General features: G+C 42.5%; 2 protein-coding genes across 2 annotated transcripts; both read right to left on the reverse strand.

Moving 5' to 3' along the window:
* Nucleotides 1–2172: 2172 nt before the first annotated feature.
* LOC139442376 (uncharacterized) lies at nucleotides 2173–5079 on the reverse strand. Its single transcript, XM_071223177.1, has one exon. The coding sequence runs from the start codon at nucleotides 5049–5051 to the stop codon at nucleotides 2304–2306; it is 2748 nt and encodes a 915-aa protein (XP_071079278.1). The 5' UTR covers nucleotides 5052–5079; the 3' UTR covers nucleotides 2173–2303.
* An 8588-nt stretch (nucleotides 5080–13667) lies between these two features.
* On the reverse strand, nucleotides 13668–23747 carry LOC139442849 (1,25-dihydroxyvitamin D(3) 24-hydroxylase, mitochondrial-like). The gene is made up of 9 exons (XM_071223749.1): nucleotides 23167–23747; nucleotides 21494–21684; nucleotides 20576–20779; nucleotides 19585–19742; nucleotides 18718–18884; nucleotides 17385–17463; nucleotides 16489–16654; nucleotides 15198–15241; nucleotides 13668–14489 (listed from the first exon to the last, which is right to left on the reverse strand). The coding sequence occupies exons 1-9, from the start codon at nucleotides 23568–23570 to the stop codon at nucleotides 14370–14372; spliced, it is 1533 nt and encodes a 510-aa protein (XP_071079850.1). The 5' UTR covers nucleotides 23571–23747; the 3' UTR covers nucleotides 13668–14369.
* Between the last annotated feature and the right edge of the window lie 775 nt (nucleotides 23748–24522).

A 24522-nucleotide genomic window follows, 5' to 3' on the forward strand; every position in this document is an offset into this window, starting at 1 on the left:
TAGCTGTGACGTAATCATTACCTGATTATTGCTTAACGCCTTATCAGCAAACGTGCAGCTCCTCGCGGCCTGATCGACAAATCAAGGCGAGAGCTGTTATCTCCCTTGAACTGTCAGTGCAAACTATTAATCTGACGGCGTTGTGTCAACCTGTATCAGCAGATTCGAGTACAAAACTCAAACAGCGCTTCATGCCATTCAATATATGAGAAGTACCTTCAAGGAACAGTAGTTCCAAAAGCTAGATATGACAAGTAGATGTGATAAAATCTTTGAGAAGGTAACTTTTCTCACATACGCCAGCTGCTTTTGGTTTACCTTCTCTTCTCAGCAGGTATTTCTCAAGAAGGTATCATTTTCAGAAGCCTCTTATTTCTTCTTCCAACCTTATTTTTCGACATTAAAATGTTGTTTGTTGTTTAACGCCGCATTCAGCAATATTCCAGCTGTATGACGGCGACAAGACAATCCAATGATTGACATCATGAGCATTGATCTACGTTATTGGGATATGATGACATACATCAACCAGTTCAGCGTGCCTGACCACCCGATCCCGTTAGTCGCCTCTTACGACCAATATGGGCTGCTGAATTCTAACCCATATCTGCACAGGAGCATATAATAGTGTACTCTTATGATAAATATGTGCATTTAAAGTAAACTGCAATTACATTGAATCAGAGAAAGGTTTGTTTGATAGGTCAAGTGGATTCGTTCACCTCACGCGATAACGACAACAATCCGATCGCTTCAGACAGATCCTCAAATGAAATATTTACTGAAATGGTTGTACCATTACGATTTTGTTGGTTGCTTTGTTGTTTTATGCCGCACTCAGCAATATTCCAGCTCTATTCCAGCTGTCTGTAAATAATCGTGTCTGGACCAGACAATCCAGTGATTGATATCATGAGCATCGATCCACGCATTTGGGATCGATGACATGCTTCAACCAAGTCAGCGAACCTGACCACCCTATCCCGTTAGTCACCTCCTACGACAGGCTTAGTCGCCATTTACGGCAAGCATGGCATTACGCTTTGAATAGTATATTCCAGTTATATTAGGGCGTGTCAGCTTGATGTGGGGGAAACCGGAAGTGATGCACGTCTCCGACGTTTACCTCTTCGGGGAAACCCAGGAACAACCGTATGGTGCTGACAAACCTAGAAATATAAGCAGGGCAAAGCTGGGATTCGAACCAACGCTTTTAAGTTCCTGGGACGCCTTATTATGGACGTAACTCTCCACAGGCAGTCGTGCAGCCTTGGGCGACTGGGTCACCCGCGCTCATTGATCGTTCCCCAGCTCAAAAACATGGCTACACTCTTGCTACACGTGATTTAAAGACACCCTCATCCACTTGACCCTGACGTGGCTCACTGATTTATGTATATACAAGACATTTCCAAAATTATCGACCGGCATCAGAGAATGCGTCAGATATTTCACCAGTTGTCTCACTCACTGTCGTTTAAAGTGAATCTTTCAATTTCGTGAATGAGTGAATGTTGCTTTATGCCGCTTGTTAAAGTATAGAGTTGTGAGCGGGCAAACTTGTGTCTCTAGACAGGAACATAGTTATACATAAGCGGATGCATTGTGAGATATAAGTGTTTTATGAGTAGTGTACAGTGGTTTGAGTAGTCAGGTGAAATTGGGTTTAACGTCGCGTCGAAGATTATTGCACTTATATAGCGACGTGCATGTACGTGTGTGTGTTTGTGTGGCTGCTTGTACTAGTCCGGACTGATGCCGATTAATAGTGCTAGCTCACTGAGATACCATGTCGCAGTTTAACAAGAATATCCCACTCAGACACAGTATACTGACTCCGAGCCGACCAGTCCTTGTTCGAGACCCTTAATGCCGAGCACCAGACAGGGTTACAACAAGTACCATCTTTTAACGTCTTTTGGTATGACGCGGCCGGTGATCGAACCCCTGACCTTCGGCTCTCCGGGCAGACGCTCTACCACTAGACCACGGAGGCGGTTAGTGGTTTGAGTAAATATTCCTTCAATATCACGGCGCCGAAGACCAAAAATGGGCTTCGCACGTTGTACCTATGTGGGGAATCGAACCTGTGTCTTCAGCATGGCGAGGTGACGCTTTCAGCCACTTTGATTCCCCATTGCCACTCTACTATGGTGTAAACAAACAAACACAAATTTTAAATACATTTATATCAAGAAACACATATTCATGATGTCATTCGCTCAAAGATTACGCTTGGAAACGTTTGAACACACTCTCAAAACCAAATACGTTTAGCGAAACACTGTCACGTGCCACAGTCTTTACTCATTGTCAACTTCTTCGCTCTGTTCAACCAAAGCGAGGTGTTTGACAAGGGCGGTAACTCCCCGCCTAGCCAGGGAGCGGAGATAACCAAGGCTACTAAGTACCCTCAACAGCTCTTGTCTCCCCTTGCTGGCTAGGTCTGCGTCCAGAGACGTGGCGATCGAGTCTAGTCTGTGACAAATATGAGTCAGCTTTCGTGTTCCCCTGTTGAGCATTCGGGCGTCTAAAAGCACTGCCGTGTACTCGATCATGTGGTTTAACTCAAGCTTGAGCTGCATCATCTGCACGAGGAAGTCGTGCACGTGCTTGGCAGTCACAGGCGTGCAATCGTTTTGGATATGCGATGCTCCGATATCAACCCCCTTCAGCAGAAGAGTCTGCAGCTGGTTGTTCAGCGAGTCGGTTGTGGACTTGAGAGCTCGCACGCTTCGTGTTTGTCGATGTTTTCTGTTGACAACCGCCATTTTGTACAAACTGCTCTGTTGACCTCGACTGGAAGTATCGACATGTTTGATCGTCTTTCTGAATGTTCCGACACTTTGACATTTCATGGAATAATGGTCATTTTCCCATGCTGAACAACAGATCCAGCAGAACGTGTATCCACAAAGACATACCATGCACTTACATCCTCCATTCTTGACGATGTGGCGGAAACATTTGGGGCACTTTTTCCCCCGCACTCCAATTGGCGGCACATCTGTTAGCACGTCATCGCCATGTTTCTTTAATTTCTGTGCATAATGTATCGTCTGCTCACATGAAGCTGGCCAATGAGCGTCTCTGAGGCAAGAGAAGCAGACGACCTTGCCACACTCACAACTAACTGTGACCGAATCCTTTCCGTCATTTCGTCTCTTCAATACCCGGCCACATCTTGGATTCGGGCACCATTTTAGATTTGGACTACTCTCTACATCCAAATTCGCCCTCTGTTTCTGCAGCAGCTGGACGTGCTTGATGCTGACGAGAGACAGAAGCATCGCTGTGTCAGTGACAGAGTCACACTTGTACTCGGGACACTTTACCTTTAAAGCACCAGAGTGAATTCTTTCCATAATATGTTCCTTCCAACATTCGTCACAGAACCAGTGTCCACACTGCAGGACACAGCTTGACGTTGTACTGCCGAACAGCTCAGGGTTGATTTCATCGAAACAGATGTTACAATATTGTAGTTGTTTCCGTTCGTTGTCCTGGCTTGTTGTCATTGGCGCGGCAGCGAGTGCTTCATTTTCAGAAACATGAACAAAGTCGTCTCCTTTATCAGCGCTCACGTCGTCAAGGTGGAGGCTGTGTGTCTTCCACTTGTTGACAGAGGTCACCAGTTGTAACATCATGACCTTTTGATGAGCTGACGCCATTTCACCCATCTCCTTCTTCTGGAAGCTTTCGGCTGGCAGGGTGGAAGCAAACATGGCGGCTGCTTGGATTACCTCAGGTACCGTGGTAGGCATCAGATCAAACAAAGTTTCAAGACGAACTGTGTCAACACTGCAGCTGATGTTGAACTGCACTCCATAAACATCTAGTCCCGTGTCGTAACTTGCATCACGTACAAATACCAGACAAGACGAAAAATCCAGTCCTCCTAGAAACCCCATGTTTGCTTGCTTGGATTTCCTAACAGCATTAGACACCTCCTCTGTTGTGTCTATGATGAACTTACGAGGCTTACACTGCGCTTCCATGTACCTATGTTGAAATGTCTCCTGCAGTTGGTGTGGATGTATTATGTCACACTGAAGGATAATTCGCACAGATTCCATCTTCGGTGTTGGAGGGAGCCTAGTGAACGTAGTCCCGGAGGTGTTGCTATCATCATCGCTGGTGGAGTATGCCTCGTCACTTTCGTCCTCTCTACCTGGCACCAGGACCCAGTCTTCCTCAGACCTGCTTGGCTTCTTCTTTGCCTTCACTCTTCGTCTTTTTGTCTGCTCGGTACACAACCCCCTAGCTCGTTCTGCTGCTTCTAACACATCAATCAACATCACCTCTGGTGTTTGAACCTCCCCAGGAACATCACATTTAGAATCTGATTCATTTTCGCTCTGTTGGTCATCAAATGAATCGTACTCTTCTGAGTCCAGGCTTGGTTCGTAACAGTTCACAAAAGGGTGTCTTCTTTCCCTCTTTTTGCGACCCTTCCCTGTTGACTTAAACTCACCATCATTGAGTAACCACATGTATTTAGGGTTGTGAGAGAGGGAGCTGGTCGCGGGTGAGGGATAGAACACGTCATATCTTATATCGGGGTCAGGGTCAGACTGGCCTTCATCCCCTGCCCCCTCATTAGACTGACCTGTCTTTGTTTGTCCCTTCCTTCTTCTCCTCCTTCCTTCCTTTGCTTTATTTTTTGGAAGTACACTTCTGTCGTTGAAGTAACCCGAAGTCGATACGACCGATTTCACTAGTCCCTCACTGCATGAAAACTCCACGCAGTTTGACTGGCGCTTGAGCTTGTGTCTTTGATACATGGACACCCTAACGTCGTGCTCGTCATGATCTATATTCTCCTTGATCAGTTTTGGCAAAGCCCACCTTCCCTTTTTGTTGAGAGAGTAGAATACTCCATCTGCGTCAAGATGAGAGTCGTCTGCTTCGTCATTTGGCTGTCGTCTGCTAAGGTTAGTGCTCTCCCTTACTATACAGCTTTCAGTGTGGTATTTGCGACTGAAGCGGGTATTTGAAGCTCGCAGGGTATTTCCTGACCGAACCCCGTGTTTTTCAGACTTTTTCACCATCTTGTTGAGTTCTAGCCCGTTTCGAGTCGGGAAACGTAAATGTTAATTGAATATGGAAAATGTCTAGCCTTATATACCAGTTGAAAGTTTCTATCGGTTGTGCAAGCCCGTCTATAAATAGCACATGAGCCTCACTCTGGCAACTACTTTGACTATAAATAGTCACTGACGTACACATCTAAAGAAAGCCGTTAATTGATCGGTTATGAACTCCATGCAGCGATTTGCGCCATCGCTTCGTTCTCAATACATAGACTATCACAATAAAGCGCAAACAAGAGTTTTCGGTTGTTTCTAAACTCCGTGCAGTGATTTGCGGCATCGCTTCGTCTCTCACTACATACACTATCACAAAAAAGCGCAAACATGAGTTTAGGGTTTCAGGTAAGTTGTGACATACTGCAGCAGCTGGGCCGACCACGCGACATGACATAGGATTTTAGGTTTGCTTCAGTAGATCATCGCAATCAAACAATATAATTAAACACAACCACCACAATATAGCCCTGCAAATATGGATGATACTTAGACTAGCGCTTAATTCTTTTGAAATACACAATTTTGATAGAAACAATTTAAACGACTCCATTTAAATTGAAAAGAAAGACCTAGTGAGATGGAACATTCAGAACCTGTGGAAAATGTAGACTTGCTTCATTACGAGTTGTAGCATTACAGTAAGGGTTGGGCGGAAGGGAAAAGAATATGATTCAGGGACTGAGAGACAGACTAGGATGATACTATACATATAGTTAATCAGGGGAAAACTGTATCATCCTAGATGATCACACTGTTTACCATTACAGTTTACAGTCAGGCTGCCATTTTAACAATGATAGTACAGTGGCATTGTTTCACCATGATATGACCGTACCAATGGATACCCTGTTAATCCGTAACAATACCTACTCCCCCGACTTCCCACAGACGCACGGACTGGATTAACTGGATGTAGCTGCATATATTTTACACAAACTGTACCTGCGCTATATTAAAGTGCATTAACATCTCTGACATAATAATACTGGAAACAGTACTGGTAAATTATCATTATACCATAAGTAATGCAATATTTAGTATGAAAACTTCCTGTCAACCATTGGCGGTATAGCGAGTTAGTATGACCAGGGCACAACAAAGTATTGACAAGGTTATGGCTGTCTGGGTGTAGTCCTGGATTGCGCAACTCGAGGCAACACCGACACAGCTAATTCCCGTATGTTGTTTATTATACCGAGGTTTACATTCACAAACATTACATGGATGTGTAAACCAGTAGTATCAGTCAAACATTATTTGAGGTTGGAGAATGACTGTTGCTCCAGAAGATTTAAGTGGGTGGAAGCTTTACTGCGTTATAGCGAGGTAACGCGAGTGCACTATGTTCACAAACACGGACAGTTGTGTGTATCGCTCGATTCAGGTGGTTGATCATAGCATTATTGATCCATCAGCACATTGGCGAGAAGCGAGAGAGAATAACTATATCCTGATACATGTACAAATGACGTATAACATTGATGATAACTGAAGATATATTTGAGAGTCTACATAAATGGATACTTCTTAGATTATCATATTTCCGGCATATGAACAGGAAGTGATATTCATCCTCAATAAGATCTAGATAATACTGATGACAAAATCTAAATAGTTACTAAAATCTAAATAATAACATGTTTTCTAAGATTGACATAAAAAGATAGGTTTCATTGCATGTGTTTAATCTTATAGTGACCCAGAGAGAGAGAGAGAGAGAGAGAGAGAGAGAGAGAGAGAGAGAGAGAGAGAGAGAGAGAGAGATCCACAGCTAGAGATAAGCAGGTTCCAGATGTTATTGGGCGGTCGGGTAGCCTAGTGGTTAAAGCGTTGTCTCGTCACGCCGAAGAGCCGGGTTCGATTCCCGACATGGTTACAATGTGTGATATTGCTGGAATATTGCTAAAAGCGGTGTAAAACCGTATTTACTCACTCCAGATGTTATTTGTTATTTAATACTTGGTGACTTATTGTAGTACAGTTGGTTGATTGGTTGGTTTGATGTTTAACGCCGCACTCAGCAATATTCCAGCTATATGACGGCGGTCTGTAAATAATCGAGTCTGGACCAGACAATCAAGTGACTTATATCATGACCATCGATCCACGCAATTGGGATCGATGACATGTATCAACCAAGTCAACGAGCCTGACCACCCGATCCCGTTAGTCGCCTTTTACGGCAAGCATGGGTTGCTGAAGACCTATTCTAACCCGGAATCTTCACGGGTATATTGTAGTACAGATGAAATAGGTTTACAGTTGATACTTTATGTTTAAACATTAACTGTAAGGCAATTTAACAGTTTCATACACTCATGATAAATTGAAGTAGCCATCAAACGCAGTGACAGGTCCGTAATGACACACGGTATGTGCAGGCAATTTATGCAAAGCATATGTATCATTTTAATCATATCATATGTAATGTAGTGAAAATATTTCAATACATACATAATCACTTGTATATAGCGAATAGCAGTTATCATTTGCAATCATCGTTTACATGCACAAAGATGCGACATGTGGAGCAAAAACGATCGCTCCAGTGGAATAAAAATAATTTGTATAGGATTACTCGGTAGATATATACTCAGTAACAAAAGTTTAGCAACACCCAAATCTTGAGCATTATTTGAAAATGAGAAAATATCAGAAACGGACTAATGCACTGACTTCACGAAGAGAACATATCGCACCAACACACCAAGTTACGCTGATTTTTAGTGACATCTTCATTTACACGTGCATTTCACGTGATTTTATTCACATCGGGACTCCCGTGAATCTGGTCTCATGAATCGCTATAAAACCTCGATGAAACGTTATTGGCACCTCATTGTTGAAAGGAAAACACTGGACTCTACACGATTTAAATCATGGGTCGACGAAGAGGAATGCCTGAAAATGCCCGACATGAAGCCATTGGCATTTTAAGGGTAGGGATGAGCTTGAGACAAGTTGGGCGACACTTTTATGTGCTTTACAGCACCATTTCCCGTCTACAGACACGTGTTGCACAGACTGGGACCGTGAAAGATCGAGCTCGCAGCGGTAGACCCCGTAAAACCACAGCAAGGGAAGATTGCTACATAGTGACGTCATCACGGCGTAATTGACTAAACAGTGCACCAGAACTTGCTCAAGCACTTCATCGCGCAACTGGAACACGTTTACATGCACAGCTTATCCGTAATCGCCTACATTCAGCAGGTTTGCGGGCTCGACGTCCACTTCGACGCATCCCCTTAACGCCACGTCACATCCAAGACCGAGTCGCCTGGACACGGATCCATCAAAGATGGCGCCATGCACAATGGACAGATGAATCCCGCTTCTGCCTTCGGTTTACGGATGGAAGAGCCCGCGTATTGCGACGACGTAGAGAGAGATTTGACCCTAATAACGTCATTCAACATGATCGATATGGTGGAGGAAGTGTTACGGTTTGGGGAGGAATACACTGGGGTGGGAAAACAGACCTCATTGTGCTGAACAACACTCTGACTGCCCAACGGTACTGCGCTCAGGTGATAACGCCAGTGGTTCTACCGTTCATGAGAGCTCACCCTGGACACACCTTCCAACAAGACAATGCGCGCCCCCACACAGCTCGACTGACTCAGAATCTGCTGCAACAACACAACATTGATGTCCTCGATTAGCCGGCTAGATCTCCAGATCTTGCTCCCATTGAACACGCCTGGGATATCCTTGGGAGACGTTTCAGAAGGAACCATCCTAACGTCAACAACATTCGTGACCTTGGCCTTGCCCTCCAACAAGCATGGGCAACCATCACTCTTGGTGAGATCAGGAAGCTCATTAGAGGAATGCGTAAACGTTGTGTGGCGGTACAACAGGTCGGTGGGCGTCACACTCGCTACTGAGGGATAGTAACAGTCATGTGTGAAAATGGTCAACAAACCCCCATGTCCTTTGGGTGACTTTTCCTAATCTCTCCTATTGCTGTCACAAATGCGTCGAACATTCATGAATGTCACATTGAATAACACAATGGTCAAGATAATAAAAAAAAGACATTTCTCTTTTGAGTTTTCTTATTTTGTGCATTTAAATATGGTGTTGCTAAACTTTTGTTACTGAGTATAAGGTATTATTCGGTACCCGCTTCACTGTCAATCCGCAATTCCATAGTACTCCATTTTCGTTTTATAAATCCATTTATAATTAAATCTGTATAGACGCAAAATCGTGCAGATCTGGTTTAAAACCAGTAACAATAAATACATATTATACCGTCAAGATCTTCGGTATTTCTTATTTAGGTAACCCGTGAGGATCTGGGTTAGAATAGGTCTTCATCAGCCCATGTTTGCCGTAAAAGGCGGCTAACGGGATCGGGTGGTCAGGCTAGCTGTCTTGGTTGATGCATGCCTTGGTATCCCAATTGCGTAGATCGATGCTCATGTCAATCACTGGACTGTATAGCGACGTGTGCGTGCGTGCGCAGGAGCGCTGGAGTAGCTTAGTTGTTACAGCGTTCGCTCGTCACGCAGAAGACCTGGGTTCGATTCCCCACATGGGTACAATGTGTGAAGTCCATTTCTGTTGTCTTCCGCCGTGATGTTGCTGGAATATTGCTAAAAGCGACGTTAAACCATACTCACTCACTCACTTTAGCATCAGCACTCTTCTGGACACTTACCTTTGAAACGGTTGTGTGTCGAAACGTACCCACGTCAGAGGTCGGCGCGAGATAGGCGTGTTAGTAGCTGACAAAGTGACACCGACTACAAATGACTGGCATGCACCTGTGCAATATCATTGATGACAGCAGTTATCTGTTCCCATCGCTTACGTGTATAAAAATGACAAAGTGACGCGACCTACAAAAAATAATAATTAGCATGCACCTGTGCAATAACGATGATGCTGGCAGCACTTTTCGGTTCCTATCCCTTACATGTATATAAATGAACGACATGAATGTAATTAGCAATGCATGTAAACTTGGGATATTGAGTTGGAGTGTCACTGCTCCCAAACAATATGAAATTGACATTTTACATATGTAACCTATTTCAGATTAAAATATCGGTCGGCAAACACGAAATGTCTTGTACACTCCTTGTTGAGGTAATTGATTTAAATTATGGATTTTGTATTTTGCCTCCTTTGATATACGGTAATCTTCGGATATCGCAAAATTTCGGCAAAAGCTAGTAATGTCAAACAGAGCGAAATATCCTTATCCCTGGGCAGGATTTGCGAAAGTTATATTTTGAACAAAATAATGCTCATTTCAATCACTGGATTGACCGCCGCCTTGTAGCTGGAATATTGCTGAGTGCGGCGTTAAACAACAAACCAACAACGAACTGCAGAATATCTGCATTTAGTTTAGTAAAATAAACCCCGTCTAGATAACAGTAGGAATGTCGAACTGGCTATATTCCTGTGAAATAAGTGTAGCGGCCATAAACTGTCAGAGTCAAGTGATGTGATTCGAACCACAGGGACCTTCTGATCCGAGGTCGGACGCCTCGTTCATGTGACCAAAGAGGTGAAACCCTCTTCAGCAAGCTGACAAGGGTGTCATCTGTGTGAAGACTCCACGCCGTTACATAAGCATTAGGAAGAAAAAAATATAGAAATGTATTATTGATAAAATATATATTTTATACTTTTTATTGGTCTTCTACCCACTGGGTACAGAAAGGGACGAGTGCTGACTAATGCATCTACAGTGATATACTGTAGATGTTCCCTAGTCAAACCACTTACCTTGAACACCCGTCTCCTGTATTCACGTCAAGGTATAGGGGAGTGTATCATTCGGCTCACCTCCTCCCCACCAGCTGCCTTGGTCAGCATCGAAATAAAAGCGAGAAAACCCTTTCCATATTCATGAGAAATATCTACCAAAAATTCACAACAAAATGGCGGCAGGCCAGGTCGTTGTATGCTGCTTGGTAAAAGTTATTTCCATCGGTTGGTTAGGAAACAAACTGTCCATCCATCACAAACACTTCAGTATCTGTGTCATGCATGAGAGAGCCATACTGATGACAGCCTGTGTCGGGGAATATCGGCCCCAGATGATAATAGGGCATGTATACGAATACACTGACATAACACATTATATAGCCAAGGCAATGCAAAACGTGACCGGAATCCCCATCACCGATCGGATTTTGTGCTTTCATGAACACAAGTCTTGCATTACTGTATATATCATTTGGGATAAAAGGTAGGTCGCTTTAAACGAATTAGTTCTATATTGTTGGCATTTGAAACCTCTGGATGACGTCGTCGGTTTCAATGAAATGTCCGGACATCAATTTATCGATAACACATGAAGATCTGAAAACATATGTTTATGTCTTTGTTAATGAAAAAAATGGTCTGAAACCTCCTATGACGTCATACTTTTGTTCTTTAGGGGGATTAAAATATCATAATCGGGGATGTTATCTTCTGATTAACTTTCTAAAAATGTGTTCCGCTCCTGGTGTTCGAACCCTTTCACATTGAATGACTTGTCACTAATGATTGTAAACTCGCTACAACTTTGGCCGCTGGGGCCTAATGAACTGTTGGAAAATATTTTAAAGTTATACTTTGGAGAATTATAAATTATTACTGACAGTATATGATACCGTATGTTGTTATTTTCTAAATTATCAGAACGATTCAAACACGGACACATAAGCAACCCATTGAAAGCAAAAACTCAATACCAGTTAGATCCGAGGTCTTCAGCAACCCAGGTTTGCTATAAAAGGCGTCTATGCTTGTCATAAGAGGCGACTAACGGGATCGGGTGGTCAGGCTCGCTGACTTGGTTAAAGCATGTCATCGATCCCAATTGTGTGGAACGATGCTCATGATATTAATCACTGGATTGCCTGGTCCAGACTCGATTATTTACAGACCGCCGTCTTATAGATGGAATATCGCTGAGTGCGGCGTTAAACAACAAACCAACCAACCAGTACGTGTTGTCACGAGAAGGTCGTATTGCACGTGCGAAATTGACAAGGCGCCGATTGAGTCAAATTTTCTATTATGTAAACAAGTTAACTCTCGACCCGTGCATGCAACTCGTGCCCCATGTCTTCGACTGGTTTTCGTTTACGAAAATGTGTACGCAGATATTCATCTTTTTAAACCATCTTAAATCGCAAATGTATATTTGATAAAACACTTTCCCTCGGATTTGTATGAGATGTAACACCCTCATCCCCAGACTTTTATCCCCCAGGTGATGCTTTAAATTTCACCAAAAAAAACATCTTCTGTACTTCATCTTTCATATAAAACATATGGTTTAGGTAAGTTTTATCCAGTTCGATGTCAAAACACTAACTGACCGAGAAAAAATGTTAAACACACCTTACTATCGACTTTCTGTGTCTTTGCAAGCGAAGAAAGAAGAGTCCCTCGTCTGCTACGATACCCCACTATTTTGTGCGCATGGGCGAAATACTCTCAAACCAGATGGTCCTACGACAGAACAAGCCGCGAGTGTGTAAGCTCCTGACAAGAAAGCTGTTAACACATTGAGAAAAAAAACTCTCTCACTTTTTCTAAAGAAAAGAGTGAGTGAGTTTGGTTTTACGACGCTTTTATCAATATTCAAGCAATATCACGGCGGGGGACACCAGAGATGGGCTTCACACATTGTACCTATGTCGGGAATCGAACCCGGGTCTTCGGCGTGACGAGCGAACGCTTTAACCACTAGGCTACCCGACCGCCGCTCTAAAGAAAAGAAAACATCATGAACATTGGACTTTCTTAATATAAACTCAAAACCGGAAACCTTGAGGGGGTTGGGTGCTAGTCACACGTGATACAGTCCTAAGACCAATTCACCACCCACCCATAATAAATGACCAGTCTAAATGCACTCTTATACTTGTATTTATGTAAATTTACAACAACAACAAATTTCCGTTGACTGACCAGTACACATACTTCTCGATACAACCAACACATGATGTATATATACTGTGGGGATATTATGACTTCAGAGCCACTGAAAAAACGGCGTCACTCAATGACTTTTTCCATCCATTACTGGTTAGAATTGGTCCACACTAACCAATTACAGCCGTACGGGTTGTTAGACTCGGAGACTTGTTTGATAGCTTGAGTAAATGTACATCGGCAGCGTGGACTGCTGCTCATAACATCAATCACTGGTTTCGAGGCCACCGTGTGCGATATTGTGCACAACAAACACACCCAACAGGCCTGTCCTCACTACAGCTCTCTTGAAGTGCAATCATTAGTTGATGCATTGCCATCACTTCCAAGGGGGGATGTATGTGTAGCTTCATGGTGGAAATACAAGTCCACGAAGTATAGACAGTAGAGGGGCGGTCGGGTAGCCTAGTGGTTAAAGCGTTCGCTCGTCACGCCGAAGACCCGGGTTCGATTCCCGACATGGATACAATGTGTGAAGCCCATTTCTGGTGTCCCCCGCCGTGATATTGCTGCAATATTGCTAAAAGCGGCGTAAAACCTTACTCACTCACTAGGAGAGTAGAACGTGTCAATGTGTGCTGCGCCAAGCGATCCATATAATAACAATAAAAACAACAATAATAATAATAAAAATGATAAAGGCTATATTTGTATTTCCCTGATATTCTCACAAATTTCAAGTCAATTTCTGTAACTTTTTACCCAGTACTGATTGTCGTATCTCTCCCACATTTGAATGCGATCGGCCATTGCCTTTATCTACGTTGCCCAGCTACATCTTCAGGGATCAATTCACTAGACACTTCCCTCTCAAAAATAACATCGTCCAATTTACGACGTCATCAAGTTACGAGCGCATGTTCGAATCTCTAGTTGTATTTGTCTGGTGGACCAGCATATTTGTGGACCCTGTAATTAAATATATGACCTAGAGAGTTCAACAGTCCCTTGGACACTCCATTGTATTGTATTTTCCTTTTTTGTCATACAGTTTTTTTATCAGCATTATCAGCAAACAGCATTATAGTTTGTGCAACTCTCTCCTGTACATATGTACCCTGAGTTTGCAAGTGACATCAACAAAGTGTGTAGGTACTATAAAACAGTGAATCATGAAACTGAATAAACTTTATCTGCCACTGGTTCCAGACGATCAATGGCATGCTGCCTCAGAAACCTACCACGTCGGTTTTGGAATTCACCATCTATATGTGCTGCTTTTGTAAGTAACTGAGGCATTTTTGTCATTATAGCTGAGCAATCATTTCAATTCGTGCCTGATATTCCATCTCTCATTCATCAGCTTATTCCACTAAACCAACTCTACAGAGATCGCCGATCCTCAAATTTGACCCTGACTGGATCCTTTGGTCTGGTGATCACAAACTGGACAATGTCCGGGGGTGGCTGACCACTTGGCTTCAGGTCAAATCTCTGTAACATCTGACAAAATAGAAAACAGATTTGAAGTAGTGTAGATCCCTCTCAAAATAGTTGATCCCAATTTGGTAGCAGTTCACTTCAACAAATGTCATATTTGGGATAACACTTTCTTAGTAAAGGACAGATTCTAGTGTTTTGGGCGGGTTGAGTCCCATCCCGGATTCTAACCCAGGCTGTCAGAGCTAGGCACCTATTAACTAGCCCGCACACAAGGTCAGCTGTCTAACCCACTCAGCCACCGAGGCTTCCACAAAATGAAAGTCCGACTGGTAGTCTAGATCACGTACTTTGTGTACCCCTCTGACAGGTGTAAATTGGCATTTTCAAGCAAGCTATCCTGGAATCTGCATACTGGTAATGCAGGAATTTTACAACATTAAAAAATGATCTTTCTAATAACACATTCTTTCAGATATTTGAATTGATGTTAAAATATGTCCTGTACTTTAATATGGCTCAGAGATATGGGGCGAGTCCATAGCTATTGAACTGGTATACTTGCATGCATGTAAACGATTTCTTGGTGAATAACAATGTACTTCAGATGTTATATAGCTGGAATACTGCTCGGGGCAACGTTAAACAACAAACAAACAAACAAATAATCCAAAATCATTCTCCTCTTTGGCTAATATTTTGGAGGCATTATTAACAAAAAAAAAGAAATGTGTGATTTGAAAATAAGAAATCGTACTGAAGAGTTCTTACCTGTGCCACCAAGAGTTGAATTTCGAGTTCAGCTACACGTCGACCTAAATAGCAATGTTAATATGTGTTAGGTAGGTCAGGTAGGGCCTTTCTATGACTATCTTACATAATGGCACACAATGCAAGTCTACCATTATCCTTTAATACTTTTAAGGGCTGAACGATAATTCCCGCTATTTACATATGTGTATACTATTTATTTAAGTGAATCTCAACTGAGAACAATATTGTACATCAGGGGTCTTCCCACTTGCGCAACTCCTGCTGTTCAGAGGTACAAAATATGTCACGGGAGCAGAGCTCCAGATAAGCTGCGTATCTGCGTAAAATACGCATCAGAAATGCAGAAATGCGCAGTGAGAAAAAATTCAAGCGTATCAAATAAGCAATGAACATTACAGATACGCTACAAAAATAAAACTTGTGCGTATCAACAAAATATTGTGAAGTAACCCTGCGTATTCGATTAGCAAATCAAACTTATTTTGAAATTATAAACGTACATTCCGTCAACCTTGCCAAACTCCACGATGACAGTTACATCACGATCATTTGCCATACACTCTCTTGTGGAAGTATCGTGGTATTTTTGAGTCCTATAAAGCTCTCGAACCCACACGACAACAGTTTGCATGGACTAGAAGAAGTGTTTTTAAATATTTAACTTAAATACCCACATGTGTAAAAACCAGTGGGTAACAGAAATTTGAATACCTAGATAGAATTACTGATACCCAATGATTTTAAAATGCATGAGTAAAATACTCACAACACCAAAGGCTTATCTGGAGCTCTACGGGAGATAACCCCTTCAGCAAGTTGGGCAAGTGGGAATGAGCCGTACATCATTTATATTCATGACGTCACACATGGATCCCGTTACGTCAATTGCAAGTCCTTGACATTTTATAAATTTTCATTAATGTTCCCTCTTTAAGATAAAAATGGGTAATTCAATAGAAATACGAAATTCAGAATAATGTCCCAACTGCTAGTTTGAATTAATTAATATCAACTGTGTTCAGACAAGCGCATTGATTTTTGAAATATTTGAATGATTTGGTTTGTTTGTTTGGTGTTTAACCCCGCACTCAGCAATATTCCAGCTATATGACGGCGGTCTGTAAATAATCGAGTCTGGACCAGACAATCCAGTTATTAATATCATGAGCATCGATCCACGCCATTTGGATACGATGACATGCATTAACCAAGTCAGCGAGTCTGACCACCCGATCCCGTTAGTGGCCTCTTGAAATTTGCTTTACCCATGAATCCCCATTAAACTCACCGACACACATCCTTTTCCCAAAGCCAAATGGAATATGTGAAAATGCAACTGGTTTTTCACGGGCTTTTCTCGTCTCTCTCAACCAGCGTTCAGGTCGGAAGGTACCTGGCTCGTCATACAGTGACGGCAGCCGCCCAACCGCATGCAACGACACAACGACATTTTTCTGAAAAATGGAAGAGGGTTTTTACAATTCAATTCATTTGTTTGTTTGGTTGGTGTTTAACGCCGCACTCAGCAGTATTCCAGCTATATGACAGCGGTCTGTTAATAATTGAGTCTGGACCAGACAATCATGAGCACTGATCTATGCAATTGGGATAAGATGACATGCATCAAGTCAGTCAGACTGACCACCCGATCCCATTAGTCGCCTCTGACGACAAGCATTGGTTGCTGAAGGCCAATTCTCTTTTGGGGATTTTATCGAAAAAGATATATTGTCCCCGAAAATTCTTGAAGACAATAATAATGCTTCAGAGTAGTGAAAACAAAAAAAATTGGCTGCTAGTTTTAAATACAAAAAAATATCTGGATTTGTAGCTTTAATTGTTACAAAATATCTAATCTCCATACAAAATCGTAGCGCACGCACACACCTAATAATGTTGAAAAGTCTGGCTCTACATCAATGATTGTGATACTGCCCGCGTGTGTTAGGGGTTGGGTAGCCTAATGTTTAAAGCGTTCACTCATCACACCGAAAGCCCTGGTTCGATTTCCTACATGTGTACAATGTCTGAGACCCATTTCTGGTGCCCCCGCTGTGATATTGCTGAGGTATTGCTATAAGCGGCGTAAATTCAAACTCACTCATTCACATAACTGCGTATTTTAACTCATGGACCTATTCTTGCCTGTCTTACACATATTGGACTTGTCTCCACAGTACATACCCCTTTTGGCACATGATATCCCATTATAACGATATCTTGCTGGTTGATTCGACCTACATAACTCCCGACTGGGTACAATCTGGAAAAAAGATAACACACACTAAAATTAATGGGAGAAATATCTTGCAGAAACATATCCCGTGAAACCTGGTATATGTGCTGTGTACTTCAGTATAAATGGGAATGTTCACTTAGTTGCCTGGACTAACACCTAGTCTCTGAAAAGAACATATTTAACAGATAAAAGCAGTTTTATATAGCTATGAAATATAATAAAAAGGAGCACGGAGACTTTCTTCATTTTCAGATACTGCAGTAATCTAGACTTGCTAAACATTATAGACTTGCATGGGCTGTACTTAATATATTTGTTTCAGGGTCTGTACGACAAACTAATTGTTGACTTGTGAGCCTTTGGAGACGGGGCTATTGTGACGTGCTCCCATGATCGGTTTCGATGCTCAGCCAATGGTTTGTTTGTTGAAGAGTCGTTATTATTGTTTAGATTGCAATACAAAAATGGTTTTACATTAGAAACTTTATGAAATATTTTTTTCTCAGAAGGCAGTTGAAACAGAGCACACTCGTCCTTATATCCCCTCAGTTTAAATCCGGGCATTAACATATTATTGCTAAGACTTGTCATGATAACCGGATATCAAACGAACAAAACACAATAATTATTGATCGACTTAAAAACAAGCATTATTTGTTCGTTTGTTTGTACTTTGTTCGGCGTACTCAGCAGTGTTCCAGCTATATGACGGCTGCATGTAAATACTCGCGTCTGGACAAGACAATCCAGTGATTGATATTATGAGCAACAATCCACGCCGCCTGGGTACGATGACACGCAATCAACCAAGTCACCGAGTTTGGCTACTTGATCCATTAACTCGCCTCTTACGGCCAGCACAGGTGGGGAACCTAGTCAACCCGGAATCCGCACGGGCCTGAATATGTCTGTTATGGTTGATGTACTGCCGACCAGTTGGTTTGTTTGTTTGTTGTTTTACGCCGCACTCAGCAATATTCCAGCTATATGACGGCGGTCAGTAGATAATCGAGTCTGGACCAGACAATCCAGTGACTGATGTCATGAGCATCGATCCACGCAACTGGGATCGATGACATACATCAACCAAGTCAGCGAGCCTGACCATCCGATCCCGTTAGTCGCCTCTTACGACAAGCATAGTCGCCTTTTATGGCAAGCATGGGTTGCTGAAGACCTATTCTACCTCGGAATCTTCATGGGTCACTGCCGACCAGAACGAAAGACCTCATTAACTTTCATTGCGTCCAACAGCCTTATACCACAGGTGTGTCTTACCTGAGAGTTTCCTTAATGACCGCCTTCAGGTAGGGCATAGATCTGAGATGTTTGGGGGTGGCGATTTCCCCGGGGGGCACCGACAGCTCTAGCTCCTCCCTCAGCTTCTTTTGAACATCCGGGTTCTTGGCGACCTCATATAGAAGGAACTGCATGGTGTTTGACGTCTGTAAATGATAAATCAGATGACTGATTTGTTTGTTTGTTGTTTAACTGTAAATAATCGAGTCTAGACCAAACAATCCAGTGATCGGTCATGAGCATCGATTCACGCAATTGTTAAGTTAAGGACCCAACATACGTTACATAATAACTCCAAAACAAATTATTCAATGATTGGAACAAATTAATCTGGTTATTAATTTGGTACCAGGTATAATATTTGTTTGTTTGTTGTTTAACGCCGCACTCAGCAATATTTCAGCAATAAGACGGTGGTCTGTAAATAATCGAGTCTGGACCAGACAATCCAGTGATTGACTTCATGAGCATCGATCCACGCAATTGGGATACGATGACATGCATCAACCAAGTCAACGAGCCTGACCACCCGATCCCGTTAGTCCCCATCTTACGAAAAGCATAGTAGCCCCTTACAGCAAGCATGGGTTGCTGGAGACCTGTTCTAACCCGTATGTTCACGGGTCAGGTTCAGATGTGAAAAGTGAACACATGTACAGCTTTTCAAATTCCATACTGGGAGGTTTGATCTTTTGTTTTCCACATACCGGGTCAGCTCTTATTTAATTGTGGTGTTGGAAAACTATTTTCGTATCGTCAGTGAACGATATTCCGAGATAAGGAAAATCCAAGACACCAGCAAAATTCTGGTTTCTTGGATCAGCTACAACTAATGAGATAACTGACCGTGTCGACTGCCGCAGTCATTAACTCCGTGACGTTGGCGTAGATTTCTTTAGTGGAAATTGTGTCCTTCAGAAGCAGGTACTCCAGGAAGCCAACCTCCTCCTCGTCCACGGTCTTTGACTTCAGTTCAACCATAGCTTCGTCCACACACTGTCGGGCTGGAACATATTCAATACCCTCGTTTGTTTTGCTTGTTTGTTTTTTAACGCCGCAATATATGCTATATGACGGGTGCCTGTAAATAGTCGAGTCAAGACGAGATAATCCAGTGATTGATATTATGAGCAAAGGACCACGCCGTCGGGGAACCATGACACGCATGAAATTCGAACCTCTACAACGACGATTAGCTCATGCCTAAATATCCTGAACGATTTAATTTGATTGTTTGAGAACACTTTGCCAAATATTACCAACAATATCGAATATGCGTTTTTTTTATAAGTATATGTATGAGTGATTCCGTATAGTTATATCATCATCAATTGGGGGTTTATCGTCCACTTCCGGTGTTCCCAATTTCGTGGACGGGGGGCAGGTGGGTAAATATGAATATAAATATGTATAATATGGAACATTTAAAAAGCTTGTCCCCAAAAAATGTAACTGAAGGTGATAATTATAAAAGTAACAATAAATCCAAAAGAGAAAAAAACAAATATGTAGAACGTCATTAATACATGCACTTAACTATTACTTGTAGTATATAACTGAGGTGCAAGACAGTACGAACGTTCTAGGCAATTCGCTGTTCAGAGTTGCATCCCTTCGGCGTGCGAGGATCCTACGACAGTAGGTTCGAATTCCAGATGGGCCTTGATCCCAATTCTTGGTTGTGGGCACCATAACCGCGGATTTCGCGGAAGTCGAAAACTTCTTAAACGTGAACCACGTTGGTCTTTCTGCCTACATCAAACACTCAGGGCTGACTGAAATACTGTTCATATCGTCTTCAAACCTCCATCACTCACTCACTACACCTTTTACCTACCTACACGAAACAGCGTATCCGTAGATTGGGTGAAAGCCCTGTACCGGAAAGGCCGGAGGATCTTGGCCAGTGTTGGGGGGAACACTCCTATATCAACCGTCGTCTCCAACATCACTCGGATAGCTTTCACAAATTCTTCGCTTTCACCAGAGCGCTTGTCAGATAGGCACCCCATCCGTTTGTTGTATAGCACGGTACAGACCGCTGAATTATAAAGTGGATAGTCGTACTGACAACCAAATTGAAACTGACTTGGAACAATTTTGATTTTGAATTATTTTGCTAATAGGGTCGAAATAATAATAATAATAATAATAATAATTTATTGATCTACCTAAAAACTTTAATTTATATAGTTTACACTTATCATAATATTCTTAGCAACTAAAAATTTAACATTTTAGTAATAGACACAATAGACACTGCTAAAGAGCATCATCTACTACATCAGTATAAAATGACCCTTGTAATACAAACGCCAACCCACACCAGCTCTTAAAGGGTACTAGAGAATGTATCTTAATATCTCGTATAAAGCAACGGACCGCCTCCGGAATCTAGTGGTAGAGCGTCCGTCCGGAGAGCGGAAGGTCCGGGGTTCGATCCCCGGCCGCGTCATACCAAAAGACGTTAAAAGATGGTACTTGTTGTTACCCTGTCTGGCGCTCGGCATAAAGGGACTAAAACAAGGACTGGTCGGCTCGGAGTCAGTATACTGTGGGGTATTCATGTTAAAGTGCGGCATGGTATCTCAGTGAGCTAGCACTATAAATCGGCATCAGTCTGGACTAGTACAAGCAGCCACGCATACACGTACATGTACGTCGCTGTGTAAGTGCAATAATCTTGGACGCGACGTTTTAAAAGCCCCATTTCACCTCACCTAAAAAAGCAACGAAGTAATGCCGATATATATACTTTCAAGTGACCAGTTGAAGAGCTCCACGTCGATGTTTTCCACAACCCCATCAGGGCCCCTGACACTCGCCAATCTGTCAAGAAACTCGGTGGTAACAGTGTTGACAATGTCAGCGTAACTTTCAACGGTCTTGATCTTCATCAACGGCTTGTCTACGACACTGCGCATGCGCTGCCAGTCCTCGTTATCCCTAGTCACAACAAAGTTACAAGACATGCACACGTCTATAAAGCACGAATCAAATTAATAGTTTCAAACATGACTTCTAGATTATATAAATAATAAGAACAAGTTGTCCCCATAAAAAAAAAAAAACTTGCGTCCTTGTAAAGTCCGCCTATCGAGATATCCTAAAGGATAGAATTACTATACATCAATGGACTTTTCTTTCAGTACTGCATTGGAGCAAGGGTAAATAGTAGAAGAAGAACACTTTAATATTGGAAAAATGGAATTTTCATGTATTTCATTTGGAATTGCGTTCCTGGAATATTTCATAGTCTTCACACAAAATATCAAAATTGATTTTATGATACGCCATATCTGAAAGACACTTTCCATCAGGGTAATTCATTTAGTATCTTATGAATAGAATTGACATGTGAAGATCCGTGTTAGAATCTATCTTCAACAACCCATGCTAGCCGTGGGCAGCTCTATGCTTGTCGTAAGAGGCGACTAACGGGACCGGGTGGTCAAACTCGCTGACTTGGTTGATGAACATCATCGTATCCTGTTTGCGTGGATCGATGCTCATGGTGTCAGTCACTGGATTGTCGGGTCCGGACTCGAATATTTACAGACCGTCGTCATGTAGATGAAATATTGCTGAGTGCAGCGTTAAACAAGAGACAAACAAAACAAAATGTATAGAATGTCATTGATTGATGCTCCCATATAATTTGAATTCTAGTATTTAGCGTTAACCGAGCACCCGTGATACATCTACCATGTACATTTGACATTTATGAAATTAACAGAGTAACAAGTACCATCTTTTAACGTTTTTGTTGGTTTGTTGTTTAACGCCGCACTCAGCAATATTACCGCTATATGACGGCGGTCTGTAAATAATCGAGTCTGGACCAGACAATCCAGTGACTGACATCATGAGCATCGATCCACGCTTTTGGGATCGATGAAATGCATCAACCAAGTCAGCAAGCCTGACCACCTGATCCCGTTAGTCGCCTTTCACGACAAGCATAGTCGCCTTTTACGGCATGCATGGGTTACTGAAGACCTGTTCTACCCCGGAATCTTCACGGGTCTTTAACGTTTTTGCCATGGTGCGGCCGGGGATCGAACCACCCATATTTGAGATAATATACAGTTTCTAAAAAAGACACCCCACTGTTAGAATGAACCCAACTTTTTAATACTAACCGTAGTTTCAACCGAGGAAGGGGCAAGAAATAGCCCTGAACCGTTGTGTATGTATAATAGTGAGTGAGTGAGTTTGGTTTTACGCCGCTTTGAGCAATATTCCAGCAATATCTCGGCGGGGGACACCAGAAACGGGCTTCACACATCGTACCCATGTTGAGAATCGAACCCGGGTCTTCAGAGTCACGAGCGAACGCCTTAACCACTAGGCTACCCGACCGCCCCGTATGTAAAATAAAGAAGTCGTAGTGTAAAACATTCGATGTCATAACATATCCAAACGTACGCCATAAATATTCCCTCAGCCTCCCCAGCCTGTTTTCTGTACTGAGTCCAGACAGGTACCTCGGTCCGCTTTGGATACTTCCCCTCTTGGCGCAGGAAATCGCCTATAGCCTCCACATCGGTAATCATTACACTGTCCAAAACACCCAACTTTTCTCGGAATATCGGTCCATGCTGTTGATGACGAGACCATATCAATTCATGCATCTTCCCAACTTTTCCAGCAAATTCGAGCATATTGTTTATAACTGGGTATCCTTTCTTAAAAGGGATGTCATTGAATGGTTTTGCAGACTTGAAATCGTCCTTTGCTTTGCCTGCTTCCGTGGTGTATCTGAAACGAACACATCCTGCACAAGCCCGGCCTGCTTGTAAACAGGTAGCTCTTCTTATAAAAAGCGCCATCTTCCAGGTGAGCTAACTACGTTGTCATCAACCTCATGTATCTGCCTTTTGAAAAAGATTTTAGAAACCAGAAGTAACTGGCTGCGAACATCCAAGATGGCAGAACGAAAGTAGTTGCAGTCACTGATGATTTAGGACGTCGCTATTTACACACTGTTTTTGTCTATGTGTTCGTGTTATCGGTTATCGCGTTTTCAAGGGAGACAACTCATCGCAACTGCCCGATTCGCGTCTTATACTACAAGCTAATTATAGTCAGCAAGTTCGCGTGGATTGGGATCGGGGGCGTGTCCAAGCGATTTGTCCACACATAGTTATCTCCCTTTGACTGTACCCTGTCCATGTGGGCTCTCTCTAAAGTGTTTTTTATTTTGATTGATGCGAGTTGAAAAGATCCAGTATAAATATTTTTTCAATTTGATGATCCTCAAAGTTCATTGGTCAATTTAAGCAATATTACGTCATACTGCTACGCTTGTGGTAACAATGCATTATGACGACGTATTATTACCCGCCAGGGCGAGGATATTGGTGAAATGTAATTCTCACTGAGCATTGTAACTATTTCCATTGTTTTCATTGGATGCGAGGACTCCCATAGCAACGTGACGTCATGTGAACGTATTGTCGCAAATATTTGAAGATGACGCCACAATCGAGTTTATTTTACGTCGCTCCAACAATAGACCGACTGAGCTCTTATCTCCACTTTAGACCTGGGGGGGTATTCACAAAGATTCTAAAAAGCTCTGTGAATACCGACCCGGAGGGTCGTTGTACAAAACAACTTCAGCGCTACGGTTGTCGTAAGTCTGTGTTAAGGTGTAGGAGCTACGATCACTTTGTACAACGGCACTCAGGAGACTCACATTTTTTTCTATATTTTTATCAGAAACAAATGTTATGGGCAATACTAAACGCAATAACGTATTTGCAACTCGGAATGAAAGAT

The sequence above is a fragment of the Haliotis cracherodii genome, unplaced genomic scaffold (genome assembly GCF_022045235.1).
Source record: "Haliotis cracherodii isolate W230 unplaced genomic scaffold, xgHalCrac1.p SCAF_5, whole genome shotgun sequence".
Taxonomy (NCBI): domain Eukaryota; kingdom Metazoa; phylum Mollusca; class Gastropoda; order Lepetellida; family Haliotidae; genus Haliotis; species Haliotis cracherodii.

Bases quoted from the DNA above. Each gene is read 5' to 3' on its own strand.
- LOC139442376 (XM_071223177.1), bottom strand. From the start codon at position 5,051: ATGGTGAAAAAGTCTGAAAAACACGGGGTTCGGTCAGGAAATACCCTG.
- LOC139442849 (XM_071223749.1), bottom strand. From the start codon at position 23,570: ATGGCGCTTTTTATAAGAAGAGCTACCTGTTTACAAGCAGGCCGGGCT. The intron at 21,685-23,166 runs GTACGTTTGGAT...TGTTGTGACTAG, and splicing joins GCTGAGGGAATATTTATGGC to GGATAACGAGGACTGGCAGC. The intron at 18,885-19,584 runs GTCAGTTATCTC...TATCATTTACAG, and splicing joins TGACTGCGGCAGTCGACACG to ACGTCAAACACCATGCAGTT.